Source organism: Oncorhynchus keta, unplaced genomic scaffold, assembly GCF_023373465.1.
Source record: "Oncorhynchus keta strain PuntledgeMale-10-30-2019 unplaced genomic scaffold, Oket_V2 Un_contig_13850_pilon_pilon, whole genome shotgun sequence".
Taxonomy (NCBI): Eukaryota; Metazoa; Chordata; class Actinopteri; order Salmoniformes; family Salmonidae; genus Oncorhynchus; species Oncorhynchus keta.
In genome coordinates, this window is record NW_026278400.1 from 144,641 (window position 1) to 165,000 (window position 20,360).

Genomic DNA, 20,360 nt, shown 5'->3' on the forward strand with positions numbered 1-20,360 from the left:
TGCTAGCTCTAAACACAGAGCAGGACTCACCCGTAGTGCTAGCCCTAAACACAGAGCAGGACTCACCCGTAGTGCTAGCCCTAAACACAGAGCAGGACTCACCCGTAGTGCTAGCCCTAAACACAGAGCAGGACTCACCCGTAGTGCTAGCCCTAAACACAGAGCAGGACTCACCCGTAGTGCTAGCCCTAAACACAGAGCAGGACTCACCCGTAGTGCTAGCCCTAAACACAGAGCAGGACTCACCCGTAGTGCTAGCCCTAAACACAGAGCAGGACTCACCCGTAGTGCTAGCTCTAAACACAGAGCAGGACTCACCCGTAGTGCTAGCCCTAAACACAGAGCAGGACTCACCCGTAGTGCTAGCCCTAAACACAGAACAGGACTCACCCGTAGTGCTAGCCCTAAACACAGAGCAGGACTCACCCGTAGTGCTAGCCCTAAACACAGAGCAGGACTCACCCGTAGTGCTAGCCCTAAACACAGAGCAGGACTCACCCGTAGTGCTAGCCCTAAACACAGAGCAGGACTCACCCGTAGTGCTAGCCCTAAACACAGAGCAGGACTCACCCGTAGTGCTAGCCCTAAACACAGAGCAGGACTCACCCGTAGTGCTAGCCCTAAACACAGAGCAGGACTCACCCGTAGTGCTAGCCCTAAACACAGAACAGGACTCACCCGTAGTGCTAGCCCTAAACACAGAGCAGGACTCACCCGTAGTGCTAGCCCTAAACACAGAGCAGGACTCACCCGTAGTGCTAGCCCTAAACACAGAGCAGGACTCACCCGTAGTGCTAGCCCTAAACACAGAGCAGGACTCACCCGTAGTGCTAGCCCTAAACACAGAGCAGGACTCACCCGTAGTGCTAGCCCTAAACACAGAGCAGGACTCACCCGTAGTGCTAGCCCTAAACACAGAGCAGGACTCACCCGTAGTGCTAGCCCTAAACACAGAGCAGGACTCACCCGTAGTGCTAGCCCTAAACACAGAGCAGGACTCACCCGTAGTGCTAGCCCTAAACACAGAGCAGGACTCACCCGTAGTGCTAGCCCTAAACACAGAGCAGGACTCACCCGTAGTGCTAGCCCTAAACACAGAGCAGGACTCACCCGTAGTGCTAGCCCTAAACACAGAGCAGGACTCACCCGTAGTGCTAGCCCTAAACACAGAGCAGGACTCACCCGTAGTGCTAGCCCTAAACACAGAGCAGGACTCACCCGTAGTGCTAGCCCTAAACACAGAGCAGGACTCACCCGTAGTGCTAGCCCTAAACACAGAGCAGGACTCACCCGTAGTGCTAGCCCTAAACACAGAGCAGGACTCACCCGTAGTGCTAGCCCTAAACACAGAGCAGGACTCACCCGTAGTGCTAGCCCTAAACACAGAGCAGGACTCACCCGTAGTGCTAGCCCTAAACACAGAGCAGGACTCACCCGTAGTGCTAGCCCTAAACACAGAGCAGGACTCACCCGTAGTGCTAGCCCTAAACACAGAGCAGGACTCACCCGTAGTGCTAGCTCTAAACACAGAACAGGACTCACCCGTAGTGCTAGCCCTAAACACAGAGCAGGACTCACCCGTAGTGCTAGCCCTAAACACAGAGCAGGACTCACCCGTAGTGCTAGCCCTAAACACAGAGCAGGACTCACCCGTAGTGCTAGCCCTAAACACAGAGCAGGACTCACCCGTAGTGCTAGCCCTAAACACAGAGCAGGACTCACCCGTAGTGCTAGCCCTAAACACAGAGCAGGACTCACCCGTAGTGCTAGCCCTAAACACAGAGCAGGACTCACCCGTAGTGCTAGCCCTAAACACAGAACAGGACTCACCCGTAGTGCTAGCCCTAAACACAGAGCAGGACTCACCCGTAGTGCTAGCCCTAAACACAGAACAGGACTCACCCGTAGTGCTAGCCCTAAACACAGAACAGGACTCACCCGTAGTGCTAGCCCTAAACACAGAGCAGGACTCACCCGTAGTGCTAGCCCTAAACACAGAGCAGGACTCACCCGTAGTGCTAGCCCTAAACACAGAACAGGACTCACCCGTAGTGCTAGCCCTAAACACAGAGCAGGACTCACCCGTAGTGCTAGCCCTAAACACAGAACAGGACTCACCCGTAGTGCTAGCCCTAAACACAGAGCAGGACTCACCCGTAGTGCTAGCCCTAAACACAGAGCAGGACTCACCCGTAGTGCTAGCCCTAAACACAGAGCAGGACTCACCCGTAGTGCTAGCCCTAAACACAGAGCAGGACTCACCCGTAGTGCTAGCCCTAAACACAGAACAGGACTCACCCGTAGTGCTAGCCCTAAACACAGAGCAGGACTCACCCGTAGTGCTAGCCCTAAACACAGAGCAGGACTCACCCGTAGTGCTAGCCCTAAACACAGAGCAGGACTCACCCGTAGTGCTAGCCCTAAACACAGAGCAGGACTCACCCGTAGTGCTAGCCCTAAACACAGAGCAGGACTCACCCGTAGTGCTAGCCCTAAACACAGAGCAGGACTCACCCGTAGTGCTAGCCCTAAACACAGAGCAGGACTCACCCGTAGTGCTAGCCCTAAACACAGAGCAGGACTCACCCGTAGTGCTAGCCCTAAACACAGAGCAGGACTCACCCGTAGTGCTAGCCCTAAACACAGAACAGGACTCACCCGTAGTGCTAGCCCTAAACACAGAACAGGACTCACCCGTAGTGCTAGCCCTAAACACAGAGCAGGACTCACCCGTAGTGCTAGCCCTAAACACAGAGCAGGACTCACCCGTAGTGCTAGCCCTAAACACAGAACAGGACTCACCCGTAGTGCTAGCCCTAAACACAGAGCAGGACTCACCCGTAGTGCTAGCCCTAAACACAGAACAGGACTCACCCGTAGTGCTAGCCCTAAACACAGAACAGGACTCACCCGTAGTGCTAGCCCTAAACACAGAGCAGGACTCACCCGTAGTGCTGGCCCTAAACACAGAGCAGGACTCACCCGTAGTGCTAGCCCTAAACACAGAGCAGGACTCACCCGTAGTGCTAGCCCTAAACACAGAACAGGACTCACCCGTAGTGCTAGCCCTAAACACAGAGCAGGACTCACCCGTAGTGCTAGCCCTAAACACAGAGCAGGACTCACCCGTAGTGCTAGCCCTAAACACAGAGCAGGACTCACCCGTAGTGCTAGCCCTACAGACACAGCCCTAAACACAGCAGGACTCACCCGTAGTGCTAGCCCTAAACACAGAGCAGGACTCACCCGTAGTGCTAGCCCTAAACACAGAGCAGGACTCACCCGTAGTGCTAGCCCTAAACACAGAACAGGACTCACCCGTAGTGCTAGCCCTAAACACAGAGCAGGACTCACCCGTAGTGCTAGCCCTAAACACAGAGCAGGACTCACCCGTAGTGCTAGCCCTAAACACAGAGCAGGACTCACCCGTAGTGCTAGCCCTAAACACAGAGCAGGACTCACCCGTAGTGCTAGCCCTAAACACAGAACAGGACTCACCCGTAGTGCTAGCCCTAAACACAGAGCAGGACTCACCCGTAGTGCTAGCCCTAAACACAGAGCAGGACTCACCCGTAGTGCTAGCCCTAAACACAGAGCAGGACTCACCCGTAGTGCTAGCCCTAAACACAGAGCAGGACTCACCCGTAGTGCTAGCCCTAAACACAGAACAGGACTCACCCGTAGTGCTAGCCCTAAACACAGAACAGGACTCACCCGTAGTGCTAGCCCTAAACACAGAGCAGGACTCACCCGTAGTGCTAGCCCTAAACACAGAGCAGGACTCACCCGTAGTGCTAGCCCTAAACACAGAGCAGGACTCACCCGTAGTGCTAGCCCTAAACACAGAGCAGGACTCACCCGTAGTGCTAGTCCTAAACACAGAGCAGGACTCACCCGTAGTGCTAGTCCTAAACACAGAGCAGGACTCACCCGTAGTGCTAGTCCTAAACACAGAGCAGGACTCACCCGTAGTGCTAGCCCTAAACACAGAGCAGGACTCACCCGTAGTGCTAGCCCTAAACACAGAGCAGGACTCACCCGTAGTGCTAGCCCTAAACACAGAGCAGGACTCACCCGTAGTGCTAGCCCTAAACACAGAGCAGGACTCACCCGTAGTGCTAGCCCTAAACACAGAGCAGGACTCACCCGTAGTGCTAGCCCTAAACACAGAGCAGGACTCACCCGTAGTGCTAGCCCTAAACACAGAGCAGGACTCACCCGTAGTGCTAGCCCTAAACACAGAGCAGGACTCACCCGTAGTGCTAGCCCTAAACACAGAACAGGACTCACCCGTAGTGCTAGCCCTAAACACAGAACAGGACTCACCCGTAGTGCTAGCCCTAAACACAGAGCAGGACTCACCCGTAGTGCTAGCCCTAAACACAGAGCAGGACTCACCCGTAGTGCTAGCCCTAAACACAGAGCAGGACTCACCCGTAGTGCTAGCCCTAAACACAGAGCAGGACTCACCCGTAGTGCTAGCCCTAAACACAGAGCAGGACTCACCCGTAGTGCTAGCCCTAAACACAGAGCAGGACTCACCCGTAGTGCTAGCCCTAAACACAGAGCAGGACTCACCCGTAGTGCTAGCCCTAAACACAGAGCAGGACTCACCCGTAGTGCTAGCCCTAAACACAGAGCAGGACTCACCCGTAGTGCTAGCCCTAAACACAGAGCAGGACTCACCCGTAGTGCTAGCCCTAAACACAGAGCAGGACTCACCCGTAGTGCTAGCCCTAAACACAGAGCAGGACTCACCCGTAGTGCTAGCCCTAAACACAGAGCAGGACTCACCCGTAGTGCTAGCCCTAAACACAGAGCAGGACTCACCCGTAGTGCTAGCCCTAAACACAGAGCAGGACTCACCCGTAGTGCTAGCCCTAAACACAGAGCAGGACTCACCCGTAGTGCTAGCCCTAAACACAGAGCAGGACTCACCCGCCCTAAACACAGAGCAGGACTCAGTGCTAGCCCTAAACACAGAGCAGGACTCACCCGTAGTGCTAGCCCTAAACACAGAACAGGACTCACCCGTAGTGCTAGCCCTAAACACAGAGCAGGACTCACCCGTAGTGCTAGCCCTAAACACAGAGCAGGACTCACCCGTAGTGCTAGCCCTAAACACAGAGCAGGACTCACCCGTAGTGCTAGCCCTAAACACAGAGCAGGACTCACCCGTAGTGCTAGCCCTAAACACAGAGCAGGACTCACCCGTAGTGCTAGCCCTAAACACAGAGCAGGACTCACCCGTAGTGCTAGCCCTAAACACAGAGCAGGACTCACCCGTAGTGCTAGCCCTAAACACAGAGCAGGACTCACCCGTAGTGCTAGCCCTAAACACAGAGCAGGACTCACCCGTAGTGCTAGCCCTAAACACAGAGCAGGACTCACCCGTAGTGCTAGCCCTAAACACAGAGCAGGACTCACCCGTAGTGCTAGCCCTAAACACAACACAGAGCAGGACTCACCCGTAGTGCTAGCCCTAAACACAGAGCAGGACTCACCCGTAGTGCTAGCCCTAAACACAGAGCAGGACTCACCCGTAGTGCTAGCCCTAAACACAGAGCAGGACTCACCCGTAGTGCTAGCCCTAAACACAGAGCAGGACTCACCCGTAGTGCTAGCCCTAAACACAGAGCAGGACTCACCCGTAGTGCTAGCCCTAAACACAGAGCAGGACTCACCCGTAGTGCTAGCCCTAAACACAGAGCAGGACTCACCCGTAGTGCTAGCCCTAAACACAGAGCAGGACTCACCCGTAGTGCTAGCCCTAAACACAGAGCAGGACTCACCCGTAGTGCTAGCCCTAAACACAGAGCAGGACTCACCCGTAGTGCTAGCCCTAAACACAGAGCAGGACTCACCCGTAGTGCTAGCCCTAAACACAGAGCAGGACTCACCCGTAGTGCTAGCCCTAAACACAGAGCAGGACTCACCCGTAGTGCTAGCCCTAAACACAGAGCAGGACTCACCCGTAGTGCTAGCCCTAAACACAGAGCAGGACTCACCCGTAGTGCTAGCCCTAAACACAGAGCAGGACTCACCCGTAGTGCTAGCCCTAAACACAGAGCAGGACTCACCCGTAGTGCTAGCCCTAAACACAGAGCAGGACTCACCCGTAGTGCTAGCCCTAAACACAGAACAGGACTCACCCGTAGTGCTAGCCCTAAACACAGAGCAGGACTCACCCGTAGTGCTAGCCCTAAACACAGAGCAGGACTCACCCGTAGTGCTAGCCCTAAACACAGAGCAGGACTCACCCGTAGTGCTAGCCCTAAACACAGAGCAGGACTCACCCGTAGTGCTAGCCCTAAACACAGAGCAGGACTCACCCGTAGTGCTAGCCCTAAACACAGAGCAGGACTCACCCGTAGTGCTAGCCCTAAACACAGAGCAGGACTCACCCGTAGTGCTAGCCCTAAACACAGAGCAGGACTCACCCGTAGTGCTAGCCCTAAACACAGAGCAGGACTCTAGCCCTAAACACAGAACAGGACTCACCCGTAGTGCTAGCCCTAAACACAGAGCAGGACTCACCCGTAGTGCTAGCCCTAAACACAGAGCAGGACTCACCCGTAGTGCTAGCCCTAAACACAGAGCAGGACTCACCCGTAGTGCTAGCCCTAAACACAGAGCAGGACTCACCCGTAGTGCTAGCCCTAAACACAGAGCAGGACTCACCCGTAGTGCTAGCCCTAAACACAGAGCAGGACTCACCCGTAGTGCTAGCCCTAAACACAGAGCAGGACTCACCCGTAGTGCTAGCCCTAAACACAGAGCAGGACTCACCCGTAGTGCTAGCCCTAAACACAGAGCAGGACTCACCCGTAGTGCTAGCCCTAAACACAGAGCAGGACTCACCCGTAGTGCTAGCCCTAAACACAGAGCAGGACTCACCCGTAGTGCTAGCCCTAAACACAGAGCAGGACTCACCCGTAGTGCTAGCCCTAAACACAGAGCAGGACTCACCCGTAGTGCTAGCCCTAAACACAGAGCAGGACTCACCCGTAGTGCTAGCCCTAAACACAGAGCAGGACTCACCCGTAGTGCTAGCCCTAAACACAGAGCAGGACTCACCCGTAGTGCTAGCCCTAAACACAGAGCAGGACTCACCCGTAGTGCTAGCCCTAAACACAGAGCAGGACTCACCCGTAGTGCTAGCCCTAAACACAGAGCAGGACTCACCCGTAGTGCTAGCCCTAAACACAGAGCAGGACTCACCCGTAGGCCTCGAAGTCTCCGTTGTTGATGGATTCGATCAGCTGCTCGGTGACTTTGATGATTTCCTGCTTCCGAGCTGGAAACACACAAACACAACATGACCACAACATGACCACAACATGACCACAACATGACCACAACATGACCACAACGTCACCACAACATGACCACAACATGACCACAACATGACCACAACATGACCACAACATGACCACAACATGACCACAACCTCACCACAACCTCACCACAACGTCACCACAACCTCACCACAACCTCACCACAATCTCACCACGACCTTACCACAACATGACCACAACCTCACCACAACCTCACCACAACGTCACCACAATCTCACCACGACCTTAGGACAACATTAGTCCAACATAACCCAATCTGACATACATTAAATCATGGCTGCTGGTCCTGTTCCAACATAGTGGACTACTTTACAGCAGAACCCAAAGGGCCTTGGAACAGAACCCAAAGGGCCTTGGAACAGAACCCAAAGGGCCTCGGAACAGAACCCAAAGGGCCTTGGAACAGAACCCAAAGGGCCTTGGAACAGAACCCAAAGGGCCTTGGAACAGAACCCAAAGGGCCTTGGAACAGAACCCAAAGGGCCTTGGAACAGAACCCAAAGGACCTTGGAACAGAACCCAAAGGGCCTTGGAACAGAACCCAAAGGGCCTTGGAACAGAACCCAAAGGGCCTTGGAACAGAACCCAAAGGACCTTGGAACAGAACCCAAAGGGCCTTGGAACAGAACCCAAAGGGCCTTGGAACAGAACCCAAAGGGCCTTGGAACAGAACCCAAAGGGCCTTGGAACAGAACCCAAAGGACCTTGGAACCCTAATCCGACTACATTGCCTGGAAATGCGACCTTTGACTCAGTCGCTCAGCATGAAATACTGTGCGTGTTTATGGACAGGGGGACAGAGACAGGGGACAGGGACAGGGGGAAATGAGACAGGGGACAGAGACAGGGGCAGGGTGACAGAGACATGGGGAGAGAGACAGGGGGACAGAGACAGGGGGACAGGGACAGGGGGACAGAGACAGGGGAAAATGAGACATGGGGACAGGAGACAGGGGGACACAGAAATGAGGGCAGAGACAGGGGGAAATGACAGAGGGACAGGAGACAGGTTTCTCCAGAGTGGTTGAGTGGAGGCACAGGGAGTACAGGAGACATGTCTGATAAGGAGGGAGTAGAGGGGGACAGAGACTAGGAACAGGGACAGGTTTCTCCAGAATGGCTGAAGAGAGGGGATGGGAGGTAGAGGCGGGGATATAGTCATGATCTCTACCCCAACAAAAGGGGACTTACTCTGGCCTGATGAGGAGGGAGTAGAAGGGACACCCAGTACAGAGTGGACAGGGAACAGGTTTCTTAAGAGTGGTTGAGGGGAGACCCAAGAGACAGTGGACAGGTTTCTCCAGAGTGGTTGAGGGGAAATGCAGGAGACAGAGGACAGGAGACAGGTTTCTCCATAGTGGTTGATGAGACACCCTGGAGACAGTGGACAGCACACAGGTTTCTCCAGAGTGGTTGAGGGGAGACCCAGGAGACAGAGGACAGGAGACAGGTTTCTCCATAGTGGTTGATGAGACACCCTGGAGACAGTGGACAGCACACAGGTTTCTCCAGAGTGGTTGAGGAGAGACAGTGGACAGGTTTCTCCAGAGTGGTTGAGGAGAGGCAGTGGACAGGTTTCTCCAGAGTGGTTGACGAGAGGCAGTGGACAGGGGACAGGTTTCTCCAGAGTGGTTGAGGAGAGACCCAGGAGACAGGTTTCTCCAGAGTGGTTGAGGAAAGACCCAGGAGACAGAGGACAGGTTTCTCCAGAGAGGTTGAGGAGAGACCCAGGAAACAGTTGACAGTGGACAGGTTTCTCCAGAGTGGTTCAAGAGAGGCAGTGGGCAGTGGACAGGTTTCTCCAGAGTGGTTGAGGGGAGACCGAGGAGACAGTGGACAGGTTTCTCCAGAGTAGTTCAGGAGAGGCAGGGGACAGGTTTCTCCAGAGTGGTTGAGGAAAGACCCAGGAAACAGGTTTCTCCAAAGTGGTTGAGGAGAGACCCAGGAGACAGTGGACAGGGGGACAGGTTTCTCCGGAGTGGTTGAGGAGAGACCCAGGAGACAGTGGACAGGGGGACAGGTTTCTCCGGAGTGGTTGAGGAGAGACCCAGGAGACAGTGGACAGGGGGACTGGTTTCTCCAGAGTAGTTGATGGGAGACACAGGAGACAGTGGACAGGTGGACAGGTTTCTCCGCAGTGGTTGAGTGGAGACAGTGGGCAGGTGGACTGGTTTCTCCGGAGTGGTTGAGGGGAGACACAGGAGACAGTGGACAAGGGGACTGGTTTCTCCAGAGTAGTTGAGGAGAGACCCAGTGGGACACTGGCTGGGGTACAGGGGGGCATAGCCAGGGGACTTACTCTGTCCTGAAGAGGAGGGAGTCTGCCTGGGCTCAGAGGACTGAGTGGAACGACCCTTAGAGCTCCACACACTACCTACCAAGTTCCCAAAACAGAGGACTGGCAGAGAGGGCAGGTGTGTGTGTAGGGGGTGGGGGTTTAACATGAATTTCAAATGTAGAAAATAATTCCATTCACAGAAAGAAAAGATAACGGGTAAGTGTGTTTAATGATAAATATCAGAGTCTCAATCATCAGGAGGAAGAAGAGGAGGAGGAGAAAGAGGAGGAGGAAGAGGAGACGGTAGCTGAAGGTCAGAGGGAAAAGAGAGGTTTGAAAGACAGATGGAAGGAGAGAGAGGGCGACAGCCAGACAAAGATAGAGAGAGACAGAAAGACGAAGAGAGAGAGAGAAGGGGACAGAGACAAAGATAGAGAGAGAAGGGGACAGAGACAAAGATAGAGAGAGAAGGGGACAGAGACAAAGATAGAGAGAGAAGGGGACAGAGACAAAGATAGAGAGAGAAGGGGACAGAGACAAAGATAGAGAGAGAAGGGGACAGAGACAAAGACAGAGAGAGAAGGGGACAGAGACAAAGATAGAGAGAGAAGGGGACAGAGACAAAGATAGAGAGAGAAGGGGACAGAGACAAAGATAGAGAGAGAAGGGGACAGAGACAAAGATAGAGAGAGAAGGGGACAGAGACAAAGATAGAGAGAGAAGGGGACAGAGACAAAGATAGAGAGAGAAGGGGACAGAGACAAAGATAGAGAGAGAAGGGGACAGAGACAAAGATAGAGAGAGAAGGGGACAGAGAGAGAAGGGGACAGAGACAAAGATAGAGAGAGAGGGCAACAGACATACAAAGATAGAGAGACAGAGAGACAGAGAGATGAAGAGAGAGAGAGAAGGGGACAGACAAGTGTCTCTACCTTTGACATCCTCGTCCTCGATGGTGGTGTTGGCGCTCTCTATAGACTCCTGGGGGAAAGAACGTATAGATTGATCTATAGCCTGGTGTACACTGAGTATCAGAGGGTATAGATTGATCTATAGCCTGGTGTACACTGAGTATCAGAACGTATAGATTGATCTATAGCCTGGTGGACACTGAGTATCAGAGGGTATAGATTGATCTATAGCCTGGTGTACACTGAGTATCAGAGGGTATAGATTGATCTATAGCCTGGTGGACAGGGAGTATCAGAGGGTATAGATTGATCTATAGTCTGGTGTACACTGAGTATCAGAACGTATAGATTGATCTATAGCCTGGTGGACACTGAATATCAGAGGGTATAGATTGATCTATAGTCTGGTGAACACTGAGTATCAGAGGGTATAGATTGATCTATAGTCTGGTGAACACTGAGTATCAGAGGGTATAGATCGATCTATAGTCTGGTGAACACTGAGTATCAGAGGGTATAGATTGATCTATAGTCTGGTGAACACTGAGTATCAGAGGGTATAGATTGATCTATAGTCTGGTGAACACTGAGTATCAGAGGGTATAGATCGATCTATAGTCTGGTGAACACTGAGTATCAGAGGGTATAGATTGATCTATAGTCTGGTGAACACTGAGTATCAGAGGGTATAGATTGATCTATAGTCTGGTGAACACTGAGTATCAGAGGGTATAGATTGATCTATAGTCTGGTAGACACTGAGTATCAGAGGGTATAGATTGATCTATAGCCTGGTGAACACTGAGTATCAGAGGGTATAGATTGATCTATAGCCTGGTGAACACTGAGTATCAGAGGGTATAGATTGATCTATAGCCTGGTGGACACTGAGTATCAGAACGTATAGATTGATCTATAGCCTGGTGGACACTGAGTATCAGAGGGTATAGATTGATCTATAGTCTGGTGGACACTGAGTATCAGAACGTATATATTGATCTATAGCCTGGTGTACACTGAGTATCAGAACGTATATATTGATCTATAGCCTGGTGGACACTGAGTATCAGAGGGTATAGATTGATCTATAGCCTGGTGTACACTGAGTATCAGAGGGTATAGATTGATCTATAGCCTGGTGGACACTGAGTATCAGAACATATAGATTGATCTATAGCCTGGTGGACACTGAGTATCAGAGGGTATAGATTGATCTATAGCCTGGTGGACACTGAGTATCATAGGGTATAGATTGATCTATAGCCTGGTGGACACTGAGTATCAGAACGTATAGATTGATCTATAGCCTGGTGTACACTGAGTATCAGAACGTATATATTGATCTATAGCCTGGTGTACACTGAGTATCAGAGGGTATAGATTGATCTATAGCCTGGTGTACACTGAGTATCAGAGGGTATAGATTGATCTATAGCCTGGTGTACACTGAGTATCAGAACGTATAGATTGATCTATAGCCTGGTGGACACTGAGTATCAGAGGGTATAGATTGATCTATAGCCTGGTGTACACTGAGTATCAGAGGGTATAGATTGATCTATAGCCTGGTGTACACTGAGTATCAGAACGTATAGATTGATCTATAGTCTGGTGTACACTGAGTATCAGAACGTATAGATTGATCTATAGTCTGGTGTACACTGAGTATCAGAACGTATAGATTGATCTATAGCCTGGTGGACACTGAGTATCAGAGGGTATAGATTGATCTATAGCCTGGTGGACACTGAGTATCAGAGGGTATAGATTGATCTATAGCCTGGTGGACACTGAGTATCAGAGGGTATAGATTGATCTATAGCCTGGTGGACACTGAGTATCAGAACGTATAGATTGATCTATAGCCTGGTGGACACTGAGTATCAGAGGGTATAGATTGATCTATAGCCTGGTGGACACTGAGTATCAGAGGGTATAGATTGATCTATAGCCTGGTGGACACTGAGTATCAGAGGGTATAGATTGATCTATAGCCTGGTGGACACTGAGTATCAGAACGTATAGATTGATCTATAGTCTGGTGTACACTGAGTATCAGAACGTATAGATTGATCTATAGTCTGGTGTACACTGAGTATCAGAACGTATAGATTGATCTATAGCCTGGTGGACACTGAGTATCAGAGGGTATAGATTGATCTATAGTCTGGTGTACACTGAGTATCAGAACGTATAGATTGATCTATAGCCTGGTGGACACTGAGTATCAGAACGTATAGATTGATCTATAGCCTGGTGGACACTGAGTATCAGAGGGTATAGATTGATCTATAGCCTGGTGTACACTGAGTATCAGAACGTATAGATTGATCTATAGCCTGGTGGACACTGAGTATCAGAACGTATAGATTGATCTATAGCCTGGTGTACACTGAGTATCAGAACGTATAGATTGATCTATAGCCTGGTGGACACTGAGTATCAGAGGGTATAGATTGATCTATAGCCTGGTGGACACTGAGTATCAGAGGGTATAGATTGATCTATAGCCTGGTGGACACTGAGTATCAGAGGGTATAGATTGATCTATAGCCTGGTGGACACTGAGTATCAGAACGTATAGATTGATCTATAGCCTGGTGTACACTGAGTATCAGAGGGTATAGATTGATCTATAGCCTGGTGGACACTGAGTATCAGAGGGTATAGATTGATCTATAGCCTGGTGGACACTGAGTATCAGAGGGTATAGATTGATCTATAGCCTGGTGGACACTGAGTATCAGAACGTATAGATTGATCTATAGCCTGGTGGACACTGAGTATCAGAGGGTATAGATTGATCTATAGCCTGGTGTACACTGAGTATCAGAGGGTATAGATTGATCTATAGCCTGGTGGACACTGAGTATCAGAGGGTATAGATTGATCTATAGCCTGGTGGACACTGAGTATCAGAACGTATAGATTGATCTATAGCCTGGTGGACACTGAGTATCAGAGGGTATAGATTGATCTATAGCCTGGTGGACACTGAGTATCAGAACGTATAGATTGATCTATAGCCTGGTGGACACTGAGTATCAGAGGGTATAGATTGATCTATAGCCTGGTGGACACTGAGTATCAGAACGTATAGATTGATCTATAGCCTGGTGGACACTGAGTATCAGAGCGTATAGATTGATCTATAGTCTGGTGTACACTGAGTATCAGAGGGTATAGATTGATCTATAGCCTGGTGGACACTGAGTATCAGAGGGTATAGATTGATCTATAGCCTGGTGGACACTGAGTATCAGAGGGTATAGATTGATCTATAGCCTGGTGGACACTGAGTATCAGAGGGTATAGATTGATCTATAGCCTGGTGGACACTGAGTATCAGAGGGTATAGATTGATCTATAGCCTGGTGTACACTGAGTATCAGAGGGTATAGATTGATCTATAGTCTGGTGTACACTGAGTATCAGAGGGTATAGATTGATCTATAGCCTGGTGGACACTGAGTATCAGAACGTATAGATTGATCTATAGCCTGGTGGACACTGAGTATCAGAACGTATAGATTGATCTATAGTCTGGTGTACACTGAGTATCAGAACGTATAGATTGATCTATAGTCTGGTGGACACTGAGTATCAGAACGTATAGATTGATCTATAGCCTGGTGTACACTGAGTATCAGAACGTATAGATTGATCTATAGTCTGGTGTACACTGAGTATCAGAGGGTATAGATTGATCTATAGTCTGGTGGACACTGAGTATCAGAACGTATAGATTGATCTATAGCCTGGTGTACACTGAGTATCAGAGGGTATAGATTGATCTATAGCCTGGTGTATCAGATTTGGGCTACCTGTGTAAACGCAGCCTAATACTTAAATCAGATCTCGTTTTGTCAGCTATCTACCTTTTTAATAAAGGGGCAATCTGCGATTTTCTACATACATTTTTTTTTTACTTTTAAATGAATGATATACACTGAGTGTACAAAACATTAGGAACACCTTCCTGATATTGAGTTGCACCCCCCCTTTTGTCCTCAGAACATCCTCAATTCATCGGGGCATGGACTCTACAAGGTGTCAAAACATCCTCAGTTCGTCGGGGCATGGACTCTACAAGGTGTCAGAACATCCTCAGTTCGTCGGGGCATGGACTCTACAAGGTGTCAGAACATCCTCAATTCGTCGGGGCATGGACTCTACAAGGTGTCAGAACATCCTCAGTTCATTATCGGGGCATGGACTCTACAAGGTGTCAGAACATCCTCTTCGTGGGGCATGGACTCTACAAGGTGTCAGAACATCCTCAGTTCGTATAGCAGCATGGACTCTACAAGGTGTCAGAACATCCTCAGTTCGTCGGGGCATGGACTCTACAAGGTGTCAGAACATCCTCAGTTCGTCGGGGCATGGACTCTACAAGGTGTCAGAACATCCTCAGTTCGTCGGGGCATGGACTCTACGTGTCAGAACATCCTCAGTTCCTGGGGCATGGACTCTACAAGGTGTCAGAACATCCTCAGTTCGTCGGGGCATGGACTCTACAAGGTGTCAGAACATCCTCAGTTCATCGGGGCATGGACTCTACAAGGTGTCAGAACATCCTCAGTTCGTCGGGGCATGGACTCTACAAGGTGTCAGAACATCCTCAGTTCGTCGGGGCATGGACTCTACAAGGTGTCAGAACATCCTCAGTTCGTCGGGGCATGGACTCTACAAGGTGTCAGAACATCCTCAGTTCGTCGGGGCATGGACTCTACAAGGTGTCAGAACATCCTCAGTTCGTCGGGGCATGGACTCTACAAGGTGTCAGAACATCCTCAGTTCGTCGGGGCATGGACTCTACAAGGTGTCAGAACATCCTCAATTCGTGGGGCATGGACTCTACAAGGTGTCAGAACATCCTCAGTTCATCGGGGCATGGACTCTACAAGGTTCAGAACATCCTCAGTTCATTGGGGCATGGACTCTACAAGGTGTCAGAACATCCTCAGTTCGTGGGGCATGGACTCTACAAGGTGTCAGAACATCCTCAGTTCTTCCGGGGCATGGACTCTACAGGATCAGGTGTCAGCAACATCCTCAGTCCTCTTCCTGGGGCATGGACTCCTCTGTTTCAAGGTGTCAGAACATCCTCAATTCCGGGGCATGGACTCTACAAGGTGTCAGAACATCCTCAATTATTGGGGCCTGGACTCTACAAGGTGTCAGAACATCCTCAATTCGTGGGGCATGGACTCTACAAGGTGTCAGAACATCCTCAATTCGTTTATCGGGGCATGGACTCTACAAGGTGTCAGAACATCCTCAATTCGTCGGGGCATGGACTCTACAAGGTGTCAGAACATCCTCAGTTCGTCGGGGCATGGACTCTACAAGGTGTCAGAACATCCTCAATTCGTCGGGGCATGGACTCTACAAGGTGTCAGAACATCCTCAGTTCGTCGGGGCATGGACTCTACAAGGTGTCAGAACATCCTCAGTTCGTCGGGGCATGGACTCTACAAGGTGTCAGAACATCCTCAGTTCGTCGGGGCATGGACTCTACAAGGTGTCAGAACATCCTCAGTTCGTCGGGGCATGGACTCTACAAGGTGTCGAAAGCATTCCACAGTGATGCTGACCCATGTTGACTCAAATGCACAGTTGTGGTCAAGTTGGCTGGATGTCCTTTGGGTGTTGGACTATTCTTGATACACAGAGGAAACTGTTGAGTGTGGAAAAACCCAGCAGCGTTGCAGTTCTTGACACACTCAAACCGGTGCGCCTTGGCACCTACTACCATACCCCATTTGTCTTGCCCATTCATCCTCTGAATGGCTCACACACAATCCATGTTGCAATTGTTTTAAGGCTTAAAAATCCTTCTTTAACTTGTCTCCTCCCCTTCATCTACATGTCTCCTCCCCTTCATCTACATGTCTCCTCCCCTTCATCTACATGTCTCCTCCCCTTCATCTACACTGATTGAAGTGGATTTAACAAGTGACATCAATAAGGGATCATAGCTTTCACCTTGATTCACCGGGTCAGTCTATGTCATGGAAATAGCATGTTTTGTACACTCAGTGTGTAATGGTAGTTTATTAGGATCCCCATTATCTGTTTCTAAAGCAGCAGCTACTCTTCCTGGGGTTTATTAGGATCATTATCTGTTTCTATAGCAGCAGCTACTCTTCCTGGGGTTTATTAGGATCATTATCTGTTTCTATAGCAGCAGCTACTCTTCCTGGGGTTTATTAGGATCATTATCTGTTTCTATAGCAGCAGCTACTCTTCCTGGGGTTTATTAGGATCATTATCTGTTTCTATAGCAGCAGCTACTCTTCCTGGGGTTTATTAGGATCATTATCTGTTTCTATAGCAGCAGCTACTCTTCCTGGGGTTTATTAGGATCATTATCTGTTTCTATAGCAGCAGCTTCTCTTCCTGGGGTTTATTAGGATCGTTATCTGTTTCTATAGCAGCAGCTACTCTTCCTGGGGTTTATTAGGATCCTCATTAGCTGTTTCTATAGCAGCAGCTACTCTTCCTGGGGTTTATTAGGATCATTATCTGTTTCTATAGCAGCAGCTACTCTTCCTGGGGTTTATTAGGATCATTATCTGTTTCTATAGCAGCAGCTACTCTTCCTGGGGTTTATTAGGATCATTATCTGTTTCTATAGCAGCAGCTACTCTTCCTGGGGTTTATTAGGATCATTATCTGTTTCTATAGCAGCAGCTTCTCTTCCTGGGGTTTATTAGGATCATTATCTGTTTCTATAGCAGCAGCTACTCTTCCTGGGGTTTATTAGGATCATTATCTGTTTCTATAGCAGCAGCTACTCTTCCTGGGGTTTATTAGGATCATTATCTGTTTCTATAGCAGCAGCTACTCTTCCTGGGGTTTATTAGGATCCTCATTAGCGGTTTCTATAGCAGCAGCTACTCTTCCTGGGGTTTATTAGGATCATTATCTGTTTCTATAGCAGCAGCTACTCTTCCTGGGGTTTATTAGGATCATTATCTGTTTCTATAGCAGCAGCTACTCTTCCTGGGGTTTATTAGGATCATTATCTGTTTCTATAGCAGCAGCTACTCTTCCTGGGGTTTATTAGGATCATTATCTGTTTCTAAAGCAGCAGCTACTCTTCCTGGGGTTTATTAGGATCATTATCTGTTTCTATAGCAGCAGCTACTCTTCCTGGGGTTTATTAGGATCATTATCTGTTTCTATAGCAGCAGCTACTCTTCCTGGGGTTTATTAGGATCATTATCTGTTTCTATAGCAGCAGCTTCTCTTCCTGGGGTTTATTAGGATCATTATCTGTTTCTATAGCAGCAGCTACTCTTCCTGGGGTTTATTAGGATCATTATCTGTTTCTATAGCAGCAGCTACTCTTCCTGGGGTTTATTAGGATCATTATCTGTTTCTATAGCAGCAGCTACTCTTCCTGGGGTTTATTAGGATCATTATCTGTTTCTATAGCAGCAGCTACTCTTCCTGGGGTTTATTAGGATCATTATCTGTTTCTATAGCAGCAGCTACTCTTCCTGGGGTTTATTAGGATCATTATCTGTTTCTATAGCAGCAGCTACTCTTCCTGGGGTTTATTAGGATCATTATCTGTTTCTATAGCAGCAGCTACTCTTCCTGGGGTTTATTAGGATCATTATCTGTTTCTATAGCAGCAGCTACTCTTCCTGGGGTTTATTATGATCATTATCTGTTTCTATAGCAGCAGCTACTCTTCCTGGGGTTTATTAGGATCATTATCTGTTTCTATAGCAGCAGCTACTCTTCCTGGGGTTTATTATGATCATTATCTGTTTCTATAGCAGCAGCTACTCTTCCTGGGGTTTATTAGGATCCTCATTAGCGGTTTCTATAGCAGCAGCTACTCTTCCTGGGGTTTATTAGGATCATTATCTGTTTCTATAGCAGCAGCTACTCTTCCTGGGGTTTATTAGGATCATTATCTGTTTCTATAGCAGCAGCTACTCTTCCTGGGGTTTATTATGATCATTATCTGTTTCTATAGCAGCAGCTACTCTTCCTGGGGTTTATTAGGATCATTATCTGTTTCTATAGCAGCAGCTACTCTTCCTGGGGTTTATTATGATCATTATCTGTTTCTATAGCAGCAGCTACTCTTCCTGGGGTTTATTAGGATCATTATCTGTTTCTATAGCAGCAGCTACTCTTCCTGGGGTTTATTAGGATCATTATCTGTTTCTATAGCAGCAGCTACTCTTCCTGGGGTTTATTAGGATCATTATCTGTTTCTATAGCAGCAGCTTCTCTTCCTGGGGTTTATTAGGATCATTATCTGTTTCTATAGCAGCAGCTACTCTTCCTGGGGTTTATTAGGATCATTATCTGTTTCTATAGCAGCAGCTACTCTTCCTGGGGTTTATTAGGATCATTATCTGTTTCTAAAGCAGCAGCTTCTCTTCCTGGGGTTTATTATGATCATTATCTGTTTCTATAGCAGCAGCTACTCTTCCTGGGGTTTATTATGATCATTATCTGTTTCTATAGCAGCAGCTACTCTTCCTTGGGTTTATTAGGATCCCCATTATCTGTTTCTATAGCAGCAGCTACTCTTCCTGGGGTTTATTATGATCATTATCTGTTTCTATAGCAGCAGCTACTCTTCCTGGGGTTTATTATGATCATTATCTGTTTCTATAGCAGCAGCTACTCTTCCTGGGGTTTATTAGGATCATTATCTGTTTCTATAGCAGCAGCTACTCTTCCTGGGGTTTATTAGGATCATTATCTGTTTCTATAGCAGCAGCTTCTCTTCCTGGGGTTTATTAGGATCATTATCTGTTTCTATAGCAGCAGCTACTCTTCCTGGGGTTTATTAGGATCATTATCTGTTTCTATAGCAGCAGCTACTCTTCCTGGGGTTTATTAGGATCCCCATTATCTGTTTCTATAGCAGCAGCTTCTCTTCCTGGGGTTTATTAGGATCATTATCTGTTTCTATAGCAGCAGCTACTCTTCCTGGGGTTTATTAGGATCATTATCTGTTTCTATAGCAGCAGCTACTCTTCCTGGGGTTTATTAGGATCATTATCTGTTTCTATAGCAGCAGCTACTCTTCCTGGGGTTTATTAGGATCCCCATTATCTGTTTCTATAGCAGCAGCTTCTCTTCCTGGGGTTTATTAGGATCATTATCTGTTTCTATAGCAGCAGCTACTCTTCCTGGGGTTTATTAGGATCATTATCTGTTTCTATAGCAGCAGCTACTCTTCCTGGGGTTTATTAGGATCATTATCTGTTTCTATAGCAGCAGCTACTCTTCCTGGGGTTTATTAGGATCATTATCTGTTTCTAAGCAGCAGCTTCTCTTCCTGGGGTTTATTAGGATCATTATCTGTTTCTATAGCAGCAGCTACTCTTCCTGGGGTTTATTAGGATCATTATCTGTTTCTATAGCAGCAGCTACTCTTCCTGGGGTTTATTAGGATCATTATCTGTTTCTATAGCAGCAGCTTCTCTTCCTGGGGTTTATTAGGATCATTATCTGTTTCTATAGCAGCAGCTACTCTTCCTGGGGTTTATTAGGATCATTATCTGTTTCTAAAGCAGCAGCTACTCTTCCTGGGGTTTATTAGGATCAGTATCTGTTTCTATAGCAGCAGCTACTCTTCCTGGGGTTTATTAGGATCAGTATCTGTTTCTATAGCAGCAGCTACTCTTCCTGGGGTTTATTAGGATCCTCATTAGCGGTTTCTATAGCAGCAGCTACTCTTCCTGGGGTTTATTAGGATCATTATCTGTTTCTATAGCAGCAGCTTCTCTTCCTGGGGTTTATTAGGATCATTATCTGTTTCTATAGCAGCAG

The 20,360-nt window shown here is 48.7% G+C and overlaps 2 protein-coding genes across 6 annotated transcripts in view; one reads left to right on the forward strand and one right to left on the reverse strand.

Moving 5' to 3' along the window:
* The window catches only part of LOC127918252 (calcium/calmodulin-dependent protein kinase type II subunit delta-like), a 79,286-nt gene that overhangs the window by 18,254 nt on the left and 40,672 nt on the right, over positions 1–20,360 (reverse strand). Inside the window, exons 12-13 of the mRNA XM_052501561.1 lie at positions 10,569–10,617; positions 7,222–7,297 (exon numbers count right to left, since the gene is read on the reverse strand). Of these exons, the coding sequence (XP_052357521.1) occupies positions 7,222–7,297; positions 10,569–10,617 (125 nt within the window). The remainder of the gene's footprint in view (positions 1–7,221; positions 7,298–10,568; positions 10,618–20,360) is intronic.
* Positions 14,616–16,218, forward strand: LOC127918256 (uncharacterized). 5 transcript variants are annotated; one of them, XM_052501564.1, is made up of 5 exons: positions 14,616–14,683; positions 14,858–14,943; positions 15,112–15,369; positions 15,857–15,899; positions 15,943–16,218. In XM_052501564.1, exons 1-5 carry the CDS (start codon positions 14,670–14,672, stop codon positions 16,151–16,153), a joined length of 612 nt encoding a protein of 203 aa, XP_052357524.1. In that variant the 5' UTR covers positions 14,616–14,669; the 3' UTR covers positions 16,154–16,218. The 5 variants fall into 5 exon arrangements, with proteins under 5 accessions (XP_052357524.1, XP_052357523.1, XP_052357526.1 ...); XM_052501563.1 differs by lacking the exon at positions 15,857–15,899; XM_052501566.1 differs by lacking the exon at positions 15,857–15,899 and having other exon boundaries at positions 15,112–15,326.